Genomic DNA, 16803 nt, shown 5'->3' on the forward strand with positions numbered 1-16803 from the left:
AAATAAAATAAAATAAAATAAAATAAAATAAAATAAAATAAAATAAAATAAAATAAAATAAGGAGTCTAATATACAATAGAAGATGAAAGACTGGAGCGAGATAGCAGAAGAGAAAACAAGGTTGGGGGAAGAAAAGGATAAAGTGAATGCACTGGCCCGAGTAAATTCCACAAGGGCTTAGGTACTTTTTAGAAAGCTGGACCACAAATGTGGCTGAGCTTCCCATCAGCCAGTACAAAGAGGGCAATGATTTACACACACTGACGTTCACAGGATAAAGGTATCCAATGCTGGGCAATGTAGCTGTTTCTGGTTCTGAGATTTCAAAAACGTCAGCCTGAGCTGTTCTAAAGACGATACGGTTTGACTTTGAAAATGAGGAATCCAACAACTGCATTTTGGTAATGACAGTAAAAAGTTCTGGCAGTTTCTCCCGCCCCTGATAGTCTCCCTTAATGTGGACATGCCAAAGCACAGTTCACTGCAAGCAACGTTTGACACACGATTCTGAAAGGTGTGACTAAAACCAAGAAAAACAACTAAACTCAAAGTGTGGTCCAGGGACCTTCAGGGGTCTCTGAGAGCTTTTCGGGAGGTCTGCAGGGTCAAAACAATGTTTATAATCCCATTAAAGCTTCTTTGCCTTTTCTTACTCTCATCTTCTTATGAGTTTTGCAGAGGCCACATGACATGTGATACAGCAACAGATCGAATGCAGAAGCAGATATTAGAATCTAGCTGTTAAGAGGCATCTATTATGCTAGACATTAAAGAAATTTGCTAATTATTTTTTGTTTTGGCAAACAGATTTTTCACATAAAAATATGTCATATAATTCTATATGGGTTTGTTATCAATATTCTTAAGGAAATTAATAAATATTTTAAAATTTTGTTTTAATTCCTAACACAGTATCTACAGATATAACCCACATAAAGGGGAACATTTTGGGGGCCTCAAAAAATTTTAAGAATTATTAAAGGGTCCTGAAAGATTTCCCCAAAAGGATGTTGTTGATCACTAGCCCCAGAAGATAATCCGTGAAAAATATTTTGTGATCAAATACATTTGGGAAACGGTAAGCCTCTCTTGGAAATCACCAAATGAGAAGCAAATAAGCCTAACTCACTTTAACTCTGTGTTTCCTAATTGTATCTGACCAAGATCCCCACTTCCGAAGGCTTTCCTTACTGTCCCGGAGGCACACGCGGGAACCACGTGGCTGAACCCCGGGGCCCTGAGTCCACCCTCAAGAGCAGCCTCTCTTACGACCCGACCCGCCGTTTGCTAAGCGTGGGCAGCAGAGTCTGATGGGACACCTTGGACAACGCGTAGACTGATCCTTTTATAAACATCAAGGCAGCTGAGTGGGACAGAGAGCCCCTTTAACTCTGCGGAGAGGTGTACCCAGGGCAGTGTCAAGGCCAGGACGAAGATCCCACTCAAGAGACAAAACGCAGTCTGTTCCATCTGACAAACAGGCAATCACGGCCCCAGAGTTCGCTACATCTTCCAGAGCACATGGCACACGCACTCGCCTCAGTCATAAAGAAATCTCAATTAAGCACCCACGGAATGCCTGGCTTCAGGTTACACAACTTCCTGCTGCCCCCTCCAAGGGAAACAGTGGCCAAAAGTACCCTGAACGAGTCAACTTCTTTCATTGGGTTATTAACCAGAAGTCAATTAAAGGTTAGGGAATGTCTACCCAAAAAAATGATGACTTTGGTTTTGGAACTATCAATCCGATTTCGTTTTGACGATAATTTCCTAACTGCGTCTGCTGTCTGTTATGCAAACTCCCAGCTCACAGTAATAAAATGATGTCATCAGGCAGCTCGTCTAAGGAGAACCTACGGTAATGTGCAAGGCACTCTGAGAAACCTGAAGGTGAAAAAGAGGGATCTCTTCAAAGGCGTATAATCTAGTAAGGGGCCAGGCTGAGCACCAGAGGGACAAAGGTATACTCACCCTCCTCTCTGCAGCACCCGGTGGGGTCCCTGGTAGGACACCGTGAGCAACAAGTCACCTGTGTCAACAAATGTGCTATTTACCCTGAAAATGTTTACCTGTAGACACAACGACAAATGCCATGCCGCCGAACATCTAGTCAAACACCGTCCAGCCAAACAGGGCTTCTTACTGTAACTTACGGAGTTGATAAAGGATTTTCAAAACAAACAAACAAACAAACAAACAAACAAAACCTACACCATTGTGAATTAAGAACAGATCCATTTTAATACACACATTCTCACTTCTGTTAATGCAACACGGATTTCTACCCCAACACGCGGCAGCCTCCGACAAGACGGTTAAGCTGAACTGGTTATTCTTCAGGAGTACGGTGCACCTTGCCCTCAAAGAGTTTTATCAACCTGCCCATTTTCAAAGGGCCCCGTGGGGCTGCTCAGCACGGTGGCGTGCCACTGAAATTTCCTATTTGGGAAACGGCAACACAGACTAGGGCCTTCCCGAGTCCACTGGCTGCTTGCATGCACATCACAGCTCGGCTAGGAGAGCAGCAGAGACTGAATAATAAGTAGAACTCCTCCAAACACAGCTGGGTGAGACAGCTTCATTTTTAGAAAGTAAAGCGAATCATGAAAACCTCCCTAATGGTGTGATTTGCTCCAGGGTTCTTTTGATACCTAAGAAGGGAAATATTAATCCTTATGCACGGCGCTCTTATTTTCAGCCTTACAGACTTTTCTTCTCCAGCCATCGTTCTGTAGCGAGGCCGTTTATTGTACTTGCTGCAGAATCGAAAGCAAGAAGGTGTCTTTCATAATTGAGGTGCGGATAGCCTTCTCATTTCCTGCCAAATGGATCAGACCACACTCTTAACCCTAGAGAAAGAAACGTGAATCAAAACAGGATTCGCTTTTAAACTTCCTACCACTTCCCTCAACGGCAAACAAGCGAAATGACCTCAGAATTGAGTCGCGCAACTCCCACATAGTTTGAGACAGTGCGGGTAAGCTGCCAGAGTCCTGGAAAGTGACGGCTGGGAGGCCATGGCCGCCATGACAGATTTCAAAATGGCTCAGACATGGCCGCACAACAGGAAGCGACGTATCTGGCCTAGTTAACAAAAACTAAACAAAAAAAAAAAAAAAAAAAAAAAGAACGCCGCCACAGATTACAAGAGTTTTAGTTAAGAAACTGGAAACTTCTCATTCTCACTCAACTTGGATCATCTGAACGTAACTAACTAGTCAGCCACAAAGGGAGCTTTTGAGCCTCTGTATAAAGCAGAATTCTGTATCAATTAAAACAGTTCACAAGCAAACAGCCTTTTCCCGTGAGGCTAGTGTTTAACTAGGTGCTTGGAAATAAGCCTGCAGAACAGCTATTCACACTTGGTATTCAATCGCACACTTGTGAGGTTTTCATGCCTACTTATCAAATGCAAAAGAGGGAACGTGCAAACTTACAAAAAACATTCTGGGGTGAAATATCAAAATGAAGTCTTGGGGTGCACCCATAGAACAGCCACGGGTGTGCAAGGAACAGCACAATCACCATCTAGCACCCCCCCCCCCACAGCGGTACAAATGAGATTTTGCTTTGATTTTTAAGTTTACCTGGTGGCTGTACATCTTCTTGAACGATACCGGCTCGATTTATGGCTTGCTCTTTCTCTAAAAAACACAGAAGAAAAACTGCTCTTTACAAAGGCTGGGGGGTGGGGGGGATGGTGAGGGGCCCTGGGTGGCTCAGTCGGTTAAGTGTCTGACTCTTGATTTTGACTCAGGCCATGATCTCACACACAGTTCATGAGTTTGAGCCCTGAGTCAGGCTCTGTGCTGACAGGGCGGAGACTGCTAGGGATACTCTGTCTCTCTCTCTCTGACCCTCCCCTGCTCACATTTGCTCTCTCTCTCTCTCAAAAATAAATAAGAGAAAGAAAGAAAGAAAGAAAGAAAGAAAGAAAGAAAGAAAGAAAGAAAGAAAGAAAGGGAGGGAGGGAAAGGTAGGTAGGTAGATGTGGGTGGACCATGGTGGTAGAAATCTTTCTATTTATATGGGACAATGACATGCAGGGGACAATTTGGAAACAATATACATGAGTGCTACCAAATTCAGAGACCCCAGAACTCACAGCTTTTATGTGATGGAAGTTCAATCCTATAGAGCAGAAAGACTGGCTATTTTCAATAAAGGAAAAGAGAGCCATACTTCAAAAAAAAAAAGCTCCCAACTAGCAGCTTTTCTCGGTGATCTCAGCATTTTGGAAAGGCAACAAAACAACAGAAAAAGAACAATTCTGAAAGAGCTAGTGGGTGGGATATTATGAGGGGAAGGCTGCTGAATTGAAGGAACAAGTACAATTAACAAGAAAACGATGTAGTTTCTATGTCTCAAATGCGCTCTGCCGAAGGACTAGACCCAGAGCTAAATATGCTATGTTTTTGATAGGAAATAGAGCAGAAAATTAATCTTTGGGTGGGTGGCTTCGGTTTGGATAATTGAAGCTTCCCTAATTGATTGCAGGTGCTGTGCCAATTAGTAAGCGAGGTTCAGCTCCGGCAGCTTTAGCCCACCTCTTTGGAGATGCCCAACAGGCAAGGGCCAAGAGAAATTGGGCATTTTATGTCTGTGGGCTTCAAGCGCTCTGACACATCTTTCTAAGTGGTTGAGAATAAACCCAAGGTCTGTGAAAACAAAGACTTATTATTTTAAGTATCTTGACAAACAAATGGCGGCTTTTCGGGGGAAAGACTTGGAGCCAAAGGATGTTTACTACTAAATTACAGTAATTAAATGCTGTAATCAGACCTTTGTTTTAATCAGGCTGACAGTGTTTCTTGAAATCCACATTCAGCTCTTATTGAATATTAGGCTGCTTTCTTTATTCTGGCCTCTGGATTCTCATAAAGTTACAAGAAGCACGAAGGTACAAGGAACGGGGATTTGCCAAATCGCATATCCATTGAACCTGCTTCTCCAGTGATGTGACAGAAAGTCAATCCTAAGTGACCTACCTGATAGTTTCATCAATGTTAAGTTTTGCTTTGGCAAATAAAATACTGGCCAACAGGGATCATGTGAATCTTGATATCTAATTCTGAGGGAGACGGAGGGAAGACGGAGCATAATGAAGGCCATTACAGACAACGGCCCAATGGTTTCCCCGGGCCTCTCTGCAAAGTAGCAGGTAAGTGGCAACCAAGACCCTCTGGACCAAGATAGGCCAAAGGACGGACAACGGAGCCTCTCAAGTGTCAGGTTTTCTAAAATAACAACACAAAAGGCGATCTCACTTCCTAAGACATTAAACTCCTGTAGGGTTGAGCCCTACCGTATGGTCAACATGTAAGTTCTCGAAGTACGGATGTGTCTCAAAGACTCTCTTAGAAAATGCCAACTAGTAAAAGACGACACTGTCATCTGGGCCAGGAACAAAAACAGATACAACTGTCCACACCTAAAAGGTCCATTTGCCAGTATTATGAAAGAGGTGGCTCTTAAAAAAAAAAAAAAAAAAAAAAAAAAGATCAACTGCCAGAAAGCTTTCTAGCCACAGATTTAAGAAAATCAGACATGCTGCTGTAGTGAACACATTCTCCAAGAGGCAGGTACCGCGAGGCCGAAGACACTGGCAGACAGCCAAGCACCAAAGGAAGTTGACTTTTGGTAACAAGGACAGAATGTCTAATTGTGTCCTAATCTCTTACAATGCAATGGAGAACCAAGTGAAGAGAGCGGAATCCCTGTCTTCACACCTTCTTGCTAATTGCTAATGAGGTTGGAGAGAGGCTAAGGATTTATTTAAAATAGACCATAATCTCTTTATAATCCTTGTCCTTATGCAACCACCTCGTTTTTTTTTTTGGCTTGGACAGGCAATTTAAACCGATTTGCTGAACTAGTTCCTACCAAGTGATAACCGGTATTAGCATCCTATCTACATCCCCTGGTTTTCTTTAATCCATTAATGTTTTATAAATACTCTAAAGCCAAAGCAGTCTTATATAAATTCATGATATGACACAAAGACACTTTAAAATCTGTGAATGCGGAATATGCTAAAAGGAAAACAAACTGGTCCCTCAGGAGTTAGAAGTCCACGTTGCTGAAGTTGCCGCTAAGTTTCTATTTTGCCACCATTAAGAGAAACAGCAAGGGTCTATGAACCTCAGGAAAAGGGCAATGCAGAAGTCAGGGCTTTAACCATGTGAACAAATCAGGATAAGCTAATTACTGACTTTTCAGTAGAGAGCATGTTTCTATCAGGAGTGAAATGATTAAGACGCAAATATGTAATACTGGGCCTGGAGCTTTGCAATGTCAGTTAGAAAAGTCCTCACTCTAGTGTCTCAGCAAGCCCGACTCTGCCCCCTGGTGCTAAGGCAGTGGTTTGATTTGTCGTTTTAATTGAGGATCATTATCTCCAGTCAAAGGGCCAAGCATTATTAATGAAAACTGGTAATGCATGTGGACAGGCTGATTATCGTATTGTAGTGACAGAATCCACCTAATGATTTTTAAGTCTTTGAAAGTGAAACATGTATCTTTCTATTGAATGGCCACACTGTGAAACAGCTCCACTCTGTGACTTGTTAATTTCACATTCACAAGGAAGCAACAAAGGAAGAGTGTTCCCAAGCACCCCCTGATAAGGGTCAAGGGTGCCCGAGGGATGGGCCAGCAGCTAGAAGCTGAAAAGCAGGTGCAGAAGAGGACCTGGGAGCCGTGCCCAGTGAGAAAACAGTCTCAGGACGCCGCCTCCCTGTCTCTCCTTGGCAACAGACGGTTAAAACTAAACGCAACTCGAAACCTGAAGTAATCAGACAAATGGCAACATTTGAACATGGACCGTATATGAGATAGTAGCATTGTGTCAACATTAAATTTCCTGGCCTGGATAACTGCATTGTGGTTATGTAAGAGAATGCCCTTGTTCTTAGGAAATACATGCGGAAGTGTTGGGGGATGAAAACTCACAATGTCCTGAAACTTACTCTCAAAGGGTTCAGCAAAACAATACTAATAATTATATGTAGATGTAATTATGTGTGTGTATGTATGTATGCATGAATGTATAGATCTGTAATATAATATATGGGGGGGGGAGCAAATGTGGCCAAATGTTAACTGGCAAATCTAGGTGATGAAGATACAGGGATTTATCATACTATTCTTAGGTCTTTTCTGTTGGTTGGAATGTTTTTTTTTAATAACTAAAATATTCAACTGCAAAACAAGTTTTTAGGAAGTCCTTACACTTCCTTATGACTGGGCCATTACGATTACTTCAAAGTATCCAAAGTATCTTTTTTTAAAATAGCAAATAAAAAATTTAAAAATTACGTTTTCAGTGTTTGCATTCTGCACTCCAGCTGCCTGTGGGGTACTCCGGGCCTGGATGTGCTCTGGTGCCCCACTGAACTAGTGGCAGAGGGGACCAAGTGGTCATGATCTCACGGCTTGTAGTTCGAGCCCCATGTCGGGCTCTCCACTGTCAGTGCAGAACCTGCTTTGGATCCTCTGTCCCCTCTCTCTCCCTGTCCTTCCCTGACTCATGCACGCTCTCTCTCTCTTACTCTCTCGCTCAAAAACTAGATAAACTTAAAAAAAAAAAAAAAAAAAAAAACATTGGCCATGGTGGCAAGTGTGAACCAGAGGCTGAGGGGGACTAAATGGCCGCTGGAAGGACTGACTCCTCCCAACACTATAAACACTTTTATTTCCTCACCAGACAGTCTGGTTGAACCCAGGGAGCTTTGTAATGCCGGTTGGAAAATAAGACCTTAGTCTGTCTGCACTGCATTTGACTCTATGGTGAGAGAAAAAGCGTATTCCAGGGGCGCCTGCCTGGGTGGCTCAGTTGGTTAAGCGTCCGACTTTGCTCAGGTCATGATCTCACAGTTCGTGAGTTCGAGCCCCACGTCGGGCTCTGTGCTGACAGCTCGGAGCCCGGACACTGCTTTGGATTCTGTCTCCCTCTCTCTCTCTGACCCTTTCCCACTTGCACTCTGTCTCTCTCTCTCTCTCTCTCTCTCTCTCTCTCTCTCTCTCAAAAATAAAAAAACGTAAAAAAAAAATCTTTTAAAAAGTGTATTCTAGTACCTGGCATATCTTGGGGAAAATGCCCTTCTGAGGTAAGAATTATTTCTGGAACAAGTGATTACTTACAACCCTGTTCCGACTCTACACAACATACTTCAGGTGGGGCAGAAGGTACAGCAATACAAGAACCGGCCGGGTGGTAGGGCAGTGAGGTCTCACAGCAATTCCGTAACCTTTCCCTCTGCTGGGAAGCACTCTTTTCTGTCTTAAAGGCACGTGAAACAGGCATCATTAAGCGGCAGCCACGGTCAGAGAATCAGAGTCTAGAGTCCATCCAGCAATCAATGTGCCAAGTGACCTTGGACAAGTCACCCAAACGAGGAGACTGAGCAGAGGGTTTCTGGCAGAACTCTACGATTTTATGCATCTGCACATCTCATTAAAGTTAAAAACGAACAGGATCACAGAAAACGATCCTATTCTGTCCCATTTCACAGGCGAGTATAATGTGCATGTTACTTTTAAAAGGCCACGTTCAGGATCACGGTCTAGCTCTAGGACGCAAAGCCGATGAGGCCCTAGCTACAGAAGCTGTACTCTCCCCGAAACGTGGGCTCCTCGAGTAAACCACGCCGTGCCAGCAGGCTGAGAGCTAAAAAGCATCATCTGGGACTCCCTCCGGAAGCACAACAGAACCGGCCCCGTACTTCTGCTTTGAGATCGCTGGCTGCCAACGCCAATGCCGACTCCCCAGTGCTCATTTCGTACTGAAGTGTCACGTGTAGCACTGACCCTGTAATCCGTGTGACACTCAGCAAAGTCCGGCTGAGTCGGTGAAAGAGCTGCAGACCACGCTGAATGTCAACGTGAAACCCAACAAGGCGGTCTCGTGGGAGTGGGTTGCCGGCTTTGAAAGCCTGGGCGATCGCCTTGACTTTATTTTATCTAAGCAGCCTTCCTCTTCTTTTCTGCTGCCTCGAGGCTCATTCCAGTAGCTTACGGGGTGGGGTCTCTGCCCACCCAGGCTGGCCACCACTGGTCAGGCTGGCCCGGCTGAAGGGCCGGCACTGACTCGACACTCGGGCCCTCCGTGGTGTGGGCTCTTCCCTTGCCAGCCACTGGCCCCGCTTCTCAAGGACTGGATGTGTGGCCTACCTTGCCCTGACCTTCCAAGAACTGCGCTGCCCTTCCCCTCCGTCTGCCCAGAGTCCTGGGGAATATAAATGTAGGAAAGGGGGTCAGAAGAGGAAGACCCACCAAGAGAGGCTAAGAAGGAGGGGCTGAAAGGCAGGAGCGAAAGAGCAAACGCAAGACGACTGGCAGAGGGGGTGGTCACAGACGCTCAGCAAAGGCGGTGTTTGAAGAGCAAGCGAGTCTGGCTGCGGGCGGTGCCTCTCACTCACCGATGACCGGGCTTGCCGCGTTACAAAGAGGACAGAAGTCATCACCCAGAAGTGCCCACAACTTCCCAACAACAAACCTGTATTTCGCTGCATCCATACCTGCCCTCCCTCCTGAGCCGGTGCAAGGGGTGTCCTGCCTGCCTTCGGTCCAAGGCTCTCCCCTCCGTCTGATCTCAAGACCCCCTACCACCTGTCACTCTACGGATTATCTTCATCTTTCTCTGATCAGAGACCTCACCTCTTGGCTGTCCCATCTCTCCCTGAAACAAAACTCTCCCTAGACCCCCTGACCTGCTGCAAATATAGCATTCTCCTCGCTGTGCGAACATCTTTCGTCAACGTAACACACTGCCCGCTCTTCCGTCCGCTGCAGCCTGCTCTCTGACGACTACCAAGCCACTGAGAGCATCCTCAACAAGAAACCCTACGGCCTTCACCTTCTTTTTCAGGAATCTCATGAGGATTTTCACTTCTTCTCTTTCTGCCTCCGGGAAGCCTGACCCTGCTGACCACCCCTCTTCTCATGAAGAGTTAGTTGTCTTCTCGGGACTTGTGACCCCACAGCCTCTGCTGGTTTCAATCCTCTTGCTCTGACTGTTCCTTCTCAGTCTCCTTTGAAGGCTCTCTTTCTTCTGACCACTCGCTCTGCAAAGACCGTGTTCACCACGCCGGACGTCAACCGTGTTCACGCAATGCTGTGTGCTGTCCTAGGCCAGCTCATCTCTTTCAGTCCCTCAGTGCCGCCTGGAAGCCCTTACCTACAATGACTCTGACTCCCAGCCGGTGCTGATCCACTGCCCCATCCAGCTCCGGCCCAGGGCCAGTGCCTCAGTTCAGACTAGCACACCCCGCTGCCTGCGGGGAATCTCCAAGAGCACATCCACACCCCCAAAACTCAATACGTCCAAAGTTGAGCTCGCTCATCCTCTCCCCAAATCAATTCCTTCTCATGTTTCTTAGTTAACGACCCACCATCTCCTCAGCTGCCAGAGCCTGGAAATTAAGTGTCATTCTCCTTCGTCTCCTCCCTCACCCTGGAGGGTTTACTTCTTAGGCACAGCCCCCAAATTCAGTACTTGTCTCCGGTCCCACACCACTCCTCTGATTCAGGCTACAGTCACCTCCCCCTACTCTCAGAACAGCTTTCCTGTAAAAGGCCTTCTTGTTTCCAGCCTTGACCCGGAGTGACAGTGAAATCTGATCACCTCACTCACCCTCCTGATTAAAATACTTCCATGAGCTTCGCTGGCTAGACGCTGGGGACAGCAGAGGGCTGTGGAACTATTTTAATCCAGCAAGCAAAGATGATCAAATGCAAGGAACAAATGGCATGGAGACAGGCTTTCCAACAGCCACGGGGAAAACCGGAGTTCTAGACATGTTCTGACAAACAAGAATGAATCTTCCCGGTTGCAAATGCTCATGAAAGAAATATTATCAGGTGGACCTCAGGATGAAGAAAACTGACACTGGAAAAGAGTGAGATGTAGGGCTCGGTGAGTGAAGCATGTGGGCAAGGAGAAACAATCCGAGACCGTACAAAACTCTGAAAGTCCTAAGTGCCTGGGGAGTAGTAATAACACATGGCAGGCCGGGCGTGTGGGGCAGGGAGAGGCGTTCTAAGGTCTTCGTATATTTCATAGGAGGATAAAGATATTGACTAACTTTAAAGTTTAATCACAAAAGAATGTAAAACTTTCAAAAGAATAGGAGAAAATAAAGAAAACTCAAAGGCAGAAAAGGAGAAAATAAAAGAGTTATAGAAAAAGAAGAATAAATAGAAAACACAACATAAAGAAGGCAAACAAATATAAATACATCAGTAAACATAAATGAAGATGAGCTCAGTCTAACAGTAAAAAGGGATTATCAGACTGAATTTGAAATTCCAGTTTAGGCTGGTTATGAGATTTAAAGACAAACAGAGGCTGAAGATAACAGGATATATATACCAGGAAAACACTGACCAAAACAATGCTGGTAACTATAATATTGGCCAAATACAGCTGGTGAGGAATAGCAGGGATAAAGAGGTCCCTTTACATAATGATACTTGGAAAAAAAGTCTCCAGAGTATTCTATATTGTGTGCACCTAATAAAATGGCCTCAAGATACCTAAGTCACAGAATTAAAAAGCTTGATCTGTAATCGACACACACAGAACTCCATAAACAACGAGATGACATCCTCACTTAAAGCACACCGGCACATTGGCAAAAATTGACCTGTATTAAGCCACAAAGCAAACCGTGACTAATATCAAAGAATCAAAATCATACAGTCCTTGTTCTTTAACCACAAATGCAAATCAAGTAGAAATCAGCCACAAAAGAGCAACCAGAAAGACTACTGGGGCTGCTGGGTACAGAAGGAGTAGTAGTTGGGGCCCCGAGGAGGCAGGGAGACCAGCTCAGAGTCCAAGGAGAGGGCGAGGGAAGTGGGTTGGATGAGGGTGGGAACACGGAGGTGGAGAGAAGTCTCTGCCCGTCTTGTGCAGTCATGTACACCCGGCACCTGACACAGTACCCAGTACACGGTAAGTGCTAAAATCCATGTTATAAAAAATGCAAAAGGAGCTAACTGAATGAGAGTTCAAGGTGCTGAAATGAGTTGCAACTCCATCCATCCTCACACCAGATGCGCCAGGTTCCCACGGCCCGGTCACCGACACCTCACCTTCCTGGGCCCCAGTTTACTGCCCGGTCAGCCAGCCCTGCTTCAATCTCCTTGTCTCATATCCCTGCCCTTTGGCTCCTTATTTTTTCAACATTTTTATGGGATTCCTACTATAATACTATACTAGGTGTTTCCACACCTGTTATCTCATCTAATACATCCCCAAACCTGTAAACTCAGTCCTGTTAACTCCAGTGCTCCAGAGGAAGACACGGGCTGGGCTCTGGGAGGTTAGTGAACTTACGTTAAGATTCTCATCTAGTAAGGGATTTAGACCCTCACCTGCCTTCCTCCCCGGACAAACCCCCCGCCCACCCCCCCCCCCCCCCGACAGTATGGTGGTGGGTCGACTAAGTGCACTGGTTCCAACCCCAGTTCTGACTCATCCACTCTGGGTCCTTGCGCAAGTCACTTAACTGTCCCATACCACACACTGTCCACATACAAAATGGGAGTGATGATCACACAGCAGCTGCAACACATAGAAACTAGATGGGTTAATATGTATGAAGTGCCTGGAAGAGAGGCGGACAGATACTAAATTTTCAATAAATACTAGCTGTCTCGTATTATTTACTTGTTTACAGAATCAACTAGGACTCTTAGAGAAGAGTTGGCCACATTCATTAAAATTGAACCAGAAAAGTGGGCAGGCGTAGACTGCTTTCCAGTTAAAATGCAGATATTGTAGCCACGCTCTCTCAACGTTCGCCTACAAGGCCGGATTTTCTGTCTCAAGCACCTCAGACAAACATAGATGCTAGGGTATCCCTATGAGGCGGTGTTGGGTTACATGGCACAAACTCACACCTTTTGAATCTGATGTAGATGAGCATTCCTCAACCTCTGCACCATGCACATTTGGGGCGGGGCAACTCTCTGTCACGGGGCCCTGTCCTGTGCACTGCAGAAAGTTGAGCAGCATCCCTGGCCTCTATCCACTAGATGCCTGTAGCTCCCTCACACCACCCCACTCCACCCCCAGTTGTGACAAGCACAAATGTCTCCGGAAAGAACCAAACGTCCCCTGGGGGACAAAACCATCCCCAGCTGAGAGCCACTGCTTTAGTCTTCCTAACTGAAACTTTCCTAGTGGGCTCCATCGCACGGCCCCTTGTCCCACGCTCGATGCCCTAATAAAACAGCCCGGGGCAGACATCCAGGCAGGAAGGATGATGGAACGAGATTATGCAGGGCTTCACACAGCCCTGTGTTTACCCCGACGCAGGGTACCTGGACACAGGCTGGAAGGCAGAATGCACAGAGGCCATTTCAATCCTGCCTGATGAAAAGAAGCTACAAGGAAATGGGAGTGCGTACTTAAAAACGCTCTGCCTCCAGAAACCAAATGTTGTAGCATTTGTAATGGGCAGAGCATTTACACGGAGCTTTTGCCTTCAAATCGCCAAGCTTTCAGCCTCCGCTAATATTCTCCAGGGGCAGGGTTGGCCTTCTTCCATCTTCAAGATGATTCAGGTTTCCTGGAGAACAAAATGAGCCTCTAATGCCTAATATTTTCTCTCTGACAGATGGTTTCAGATGTATCAAAGTGCTAATCCTTGCTGAGGTATAGGTCTCAAGGAAGGAGAGTTTGGCTTTTAGAATGATAGAACTTGAATGATTAAGGAGGAAAATTACTCCCAGGATATTCACCATTGTCATGTGAGCAACCCGCTTAAAATGAAGGAAGACAGCAGAATCTGAAAAAAGATTTGAGGGAAAAAAAGAGAGGAAAAATTCAAAAACCCAGGTTAAGGGTTTAGGTTCGAAACATTTCCGTTCAAAGGCATCTCTGGGAATGGAAATGAAGTGCAATAAAAACACCTTCAAGCTCACGATGATTAGGGTTCCATCTGCCTCCCTCCAATATCACCATTCCCAGTTTCCGTGTGCGGGAGAAGCCCTGGAGACACAGGCCAGGATTGGAATATCTGCCTTGCAACATATTAGCTATGTGACCTTAGGCCTGTTATACAACCTCTCGGAGCCTCAGTTTTCCCACCTGTAAAACGGGCTTTAATACCTACCCCAAAGTGAGGCTGTGGACATTAAAAGATCCAATGTGTGCCTAATGTGACACACAGTAAGCGTTCAGCGAACGTTACCTGTGCGCGTGAACTAGTATTTGGTGTCAACCTACTATGTGCAGACTGCTTTCGTTACCACTTTGGAGTCTCAGTGGAGGCTAAACGGTTTTGTTTTAGATATTACAAACAGTCATTTATAGAGGAGGATGCTGAGAGTGTGAGAGATTAGGTCACTTGTCCACGGTCACAGAGCCGCACACGGCAGGATTCGAACCCGGGCCTGCCTCACTCCCGAGCCAAGCTCTCTCCACCGCCCCAGGAACAGGTGCGGGCTGGGGGGGGGGGGGGGGGGCGGAGGGGGGTTGTTACTGAGACCAGGCCGCCGCGCGGGGTCACGGGTCACTCACGGTACTCCTCCAGCCGCATTAGGGGCCGGAAGTAGATAGGGTAGAAGGCGGCGCCGATCAGGGAGATGAAGCCGCCGAAGATGAGCGCGGTGCGCAGGTTCCGGGACATGGCGCCGGGCGGGGGACCACCCCGTCCCGCTGAGAGCCCCGCACGCAGGGTGTCCGCGCTCGCGGCGCCCTGACCGTGACCCCGCTCGGAAGAGGCGGAACGACTTTCGCTTCCGGGCCTTGGAGGCGGGGCTAGGGTGAGAGGCGGGGTGCAGTAGGACAGAGGTGGGGCTAGGGGGCGGGACCCCAGTGCCTGGGTGGGGCCAGCCCGGGGCGGGGCCTCGGAGTCGCGCACCCAGTCAGGGGCGCTCCTTCCAAGGGGTGAGCGGAGTTTTTGCATGGCTAGGTCCTGTGGGCCCTGTTCTGGCCGCCCCTGCCCCTCAGCCGCTCTACCCACCATTCTCCTGACCTCCTTTATCACCCCCTCCTTTACCAGTCACGCTTTCTCATTGTCCCCACGCCTTAATTTGATTTTAGTGACTTTCTGTGTCGAGCTGCGTGCTCTCTGTGGCTCCCTCATTTAATCCTCATTATCGGGAGGCCCATTTTGCAGGTGAGGGACACCCGGTTTGGCCGTGCGGCTTTGGACAAGTCAGTTGACCTGCTTGAGGGCGGTTTGAAGGATTCAGACACAAAGGGGCAATACACCTGCCCCAGGATGGCCTGCAGGGGGCTGCTAAACCGGACCCACAGGGGCTTCTGGACCAAGACTAGTGGGGGAGGAGTGTTGTTTCAATGACCAAGCTACAAGTAGATGTTTTCTGACCCCGTTTTTCCATCCCCCTTCTCTCTCTCTGTTCCCCTGGCTGAATGTCAGGGTTATGAATGAGGATGGGGAGTAAATAGGATCAGTGCAAGGCAGAGAGCCAGCGACCAGTCCCACTGATGGGACCTTGGGGCTCTGTCTTGCGGCTTGCGGTGGGATAGACATTCTCCTCCCCTTCCTATGATCGCCATCCTTCATCCTTCTGGGTGGGCTGTGGGGGCATATGAGCTACCCAGGGGTATTGAACAGCTGAGACGAAGGTCCCTTGGGCCTTCACTCAAGCCCTCATAAATAAGGATGCTACCAGCAGCTGGGGGCTGGGGAGCAAGAGGATATTCATCCTGACCCCAGCAGTATTATTTAGTCCAGAAAAGATCTACGATCTTTCAGAAACGGTGCGGAGAGCACCGGTTTCCTCTCTTGTCTAGTTTTGTACTTGAATCAAGCTACTTCTACCTCTGTGGTTCCAGAGGCATATAAATCAGGTGTTCGATCTGTCAGCAGATTTATGGACTATCTGCCATGCCCCAAACACCAGGCAAAGTGCTACGAGGGACACAAGGATGAGTAAGACGTGACCCTTGCTCTCCGGAATCCTGCCACGTGGGTGAACAGACAGGACATATACATAAAGAGATAACTAATGACCCGACGCAGCTTGTTGCCAATGAGTGATAGCATCCTGCGGGCTGCAGGAGTTCTGTAGAAGAAGACAGATGACCGTGGGTGAGGCCGCGGCTCCTCCAGAGCTTGCAAGAGCTTGTTAGGGTGAGGACAGAGACTTCACAGCAGAGAGAGGAGCTGGGATGCATGCTTGCTATCACGTGATATAAAAGCCCAGGTGTAGTGCACCTTTGTCATTTTAGCAATTCAGCATCCACTTATCTTTTCGTTAATAGCACTGGAATATCTTTTGGCAAAACACTCCTCTCCCATTCTCAATCCATGAGGTACAGGAGGGCGTTTCCTCTGTCCCCCACTCCAATTATTTTTTCCAGCTCTGAGAGTTAAGCATATAACCAAGCCTGACCCGGCTTCCACACCACAGAGATTGACTGGGACAGGACGGAGGCCTGATCATCCAATGTAGTTGTATCCTCCTGGCTACATGACCCAAGCTGAGCCAACCATAGTCTATCCCAGCTTCTAAAAATCTGGATTTGAACTTGGGATTCGATGCTGGAGCCACCGGGCACCACCATTCAGAGACTGAGAATGAGGACAGTACAGCACAAGGAGAGCTGGGAGATAGAAATCAGGTGCTGACATTACATTTGAGCCCCTGGAGCCAGCTGCACCTGAAAAGGACACGCCCTTGGACTTCTTAGTAACGTGAGCCGATGAAGTTCCCTCTTCCCTAAAGCCAGTTTGAGGTTTTTTTGTTTGTTTGTTTTGTTTTTATTTTTTTTTAACGTTTACTTATTTTTTGAGAGATAGAGACAGAGTGTAAGTGGGGTA

General features: G+C 47.0%; 1 protein-coding gene across 1 annotated transcript; it reads right to left on the reverse strand.

Moving 5' to 3' along the window:
- Positions 1-2216: 2216 nt before the first annotated feature.
- Positions 2217-14741, reverse strand: SMIM20 (small integral membrane protein 20). Its single transcript, XM_040486489.1, has 3 exons — positions 14532-14741; positions 3589-3645; positions 2217-2850 (listed from the first exon to the last, which is right to left on the reverse strand). Exons 1-3 carry the CDS (start codon positions 14638-14640, stop codon positions 2813-2815), a joined length of 204 nt encoding a protein of 67 aa, XP_040342423.1. The 5' UTR covers positions 14641-14741; the 3' UTR covers positions 2217-2812.
- Positions 14742-16803: the final 2062 nt, after the last annotated feature.

This window comes from Herpailurus yagouaroundi, unplaced genomic scaffold, assembly GCF_014898765.1.
Source record: "Herpailurus yagouaroundi ecotype Mexico unplaced genomic scaffold, PumYag 28, whole genome shotgun sequence".
NCBI classification, from domain to species: domain Eukaryota; kingdom Metazoa; phylum Chordata; class Mammalia; order Carnivora; family Felidae; genus Herpailurus; species Herpailurus yagouaroundi.

Excerpts from the sequence above, each read along its gene's own strand:
- SMIM20 (XM_040486489.1), bottom strand. The coding sequence starts at position 14,640 with ATGTCCCGGAACCTGCGCACCGCGCTCATCTTCGGCGGCTTCATCTCC. Across the intron at positions 3,646-14,531 it reads AATGCGGCTGGAGGAGTACC|AGAAAGAGCAAGCCATAAAT; the intron begins GTGAGTGACCCG and ends TGTGTTTTTTAG. Across the intron at positions 2,851-3,588 it reads AGAAGATGTACAGCCACCAG|GGTTAAGAGTGTGGTCTGAT; the intron begins GTAAACTTAAAA and ends TTCTTTCTCTAG.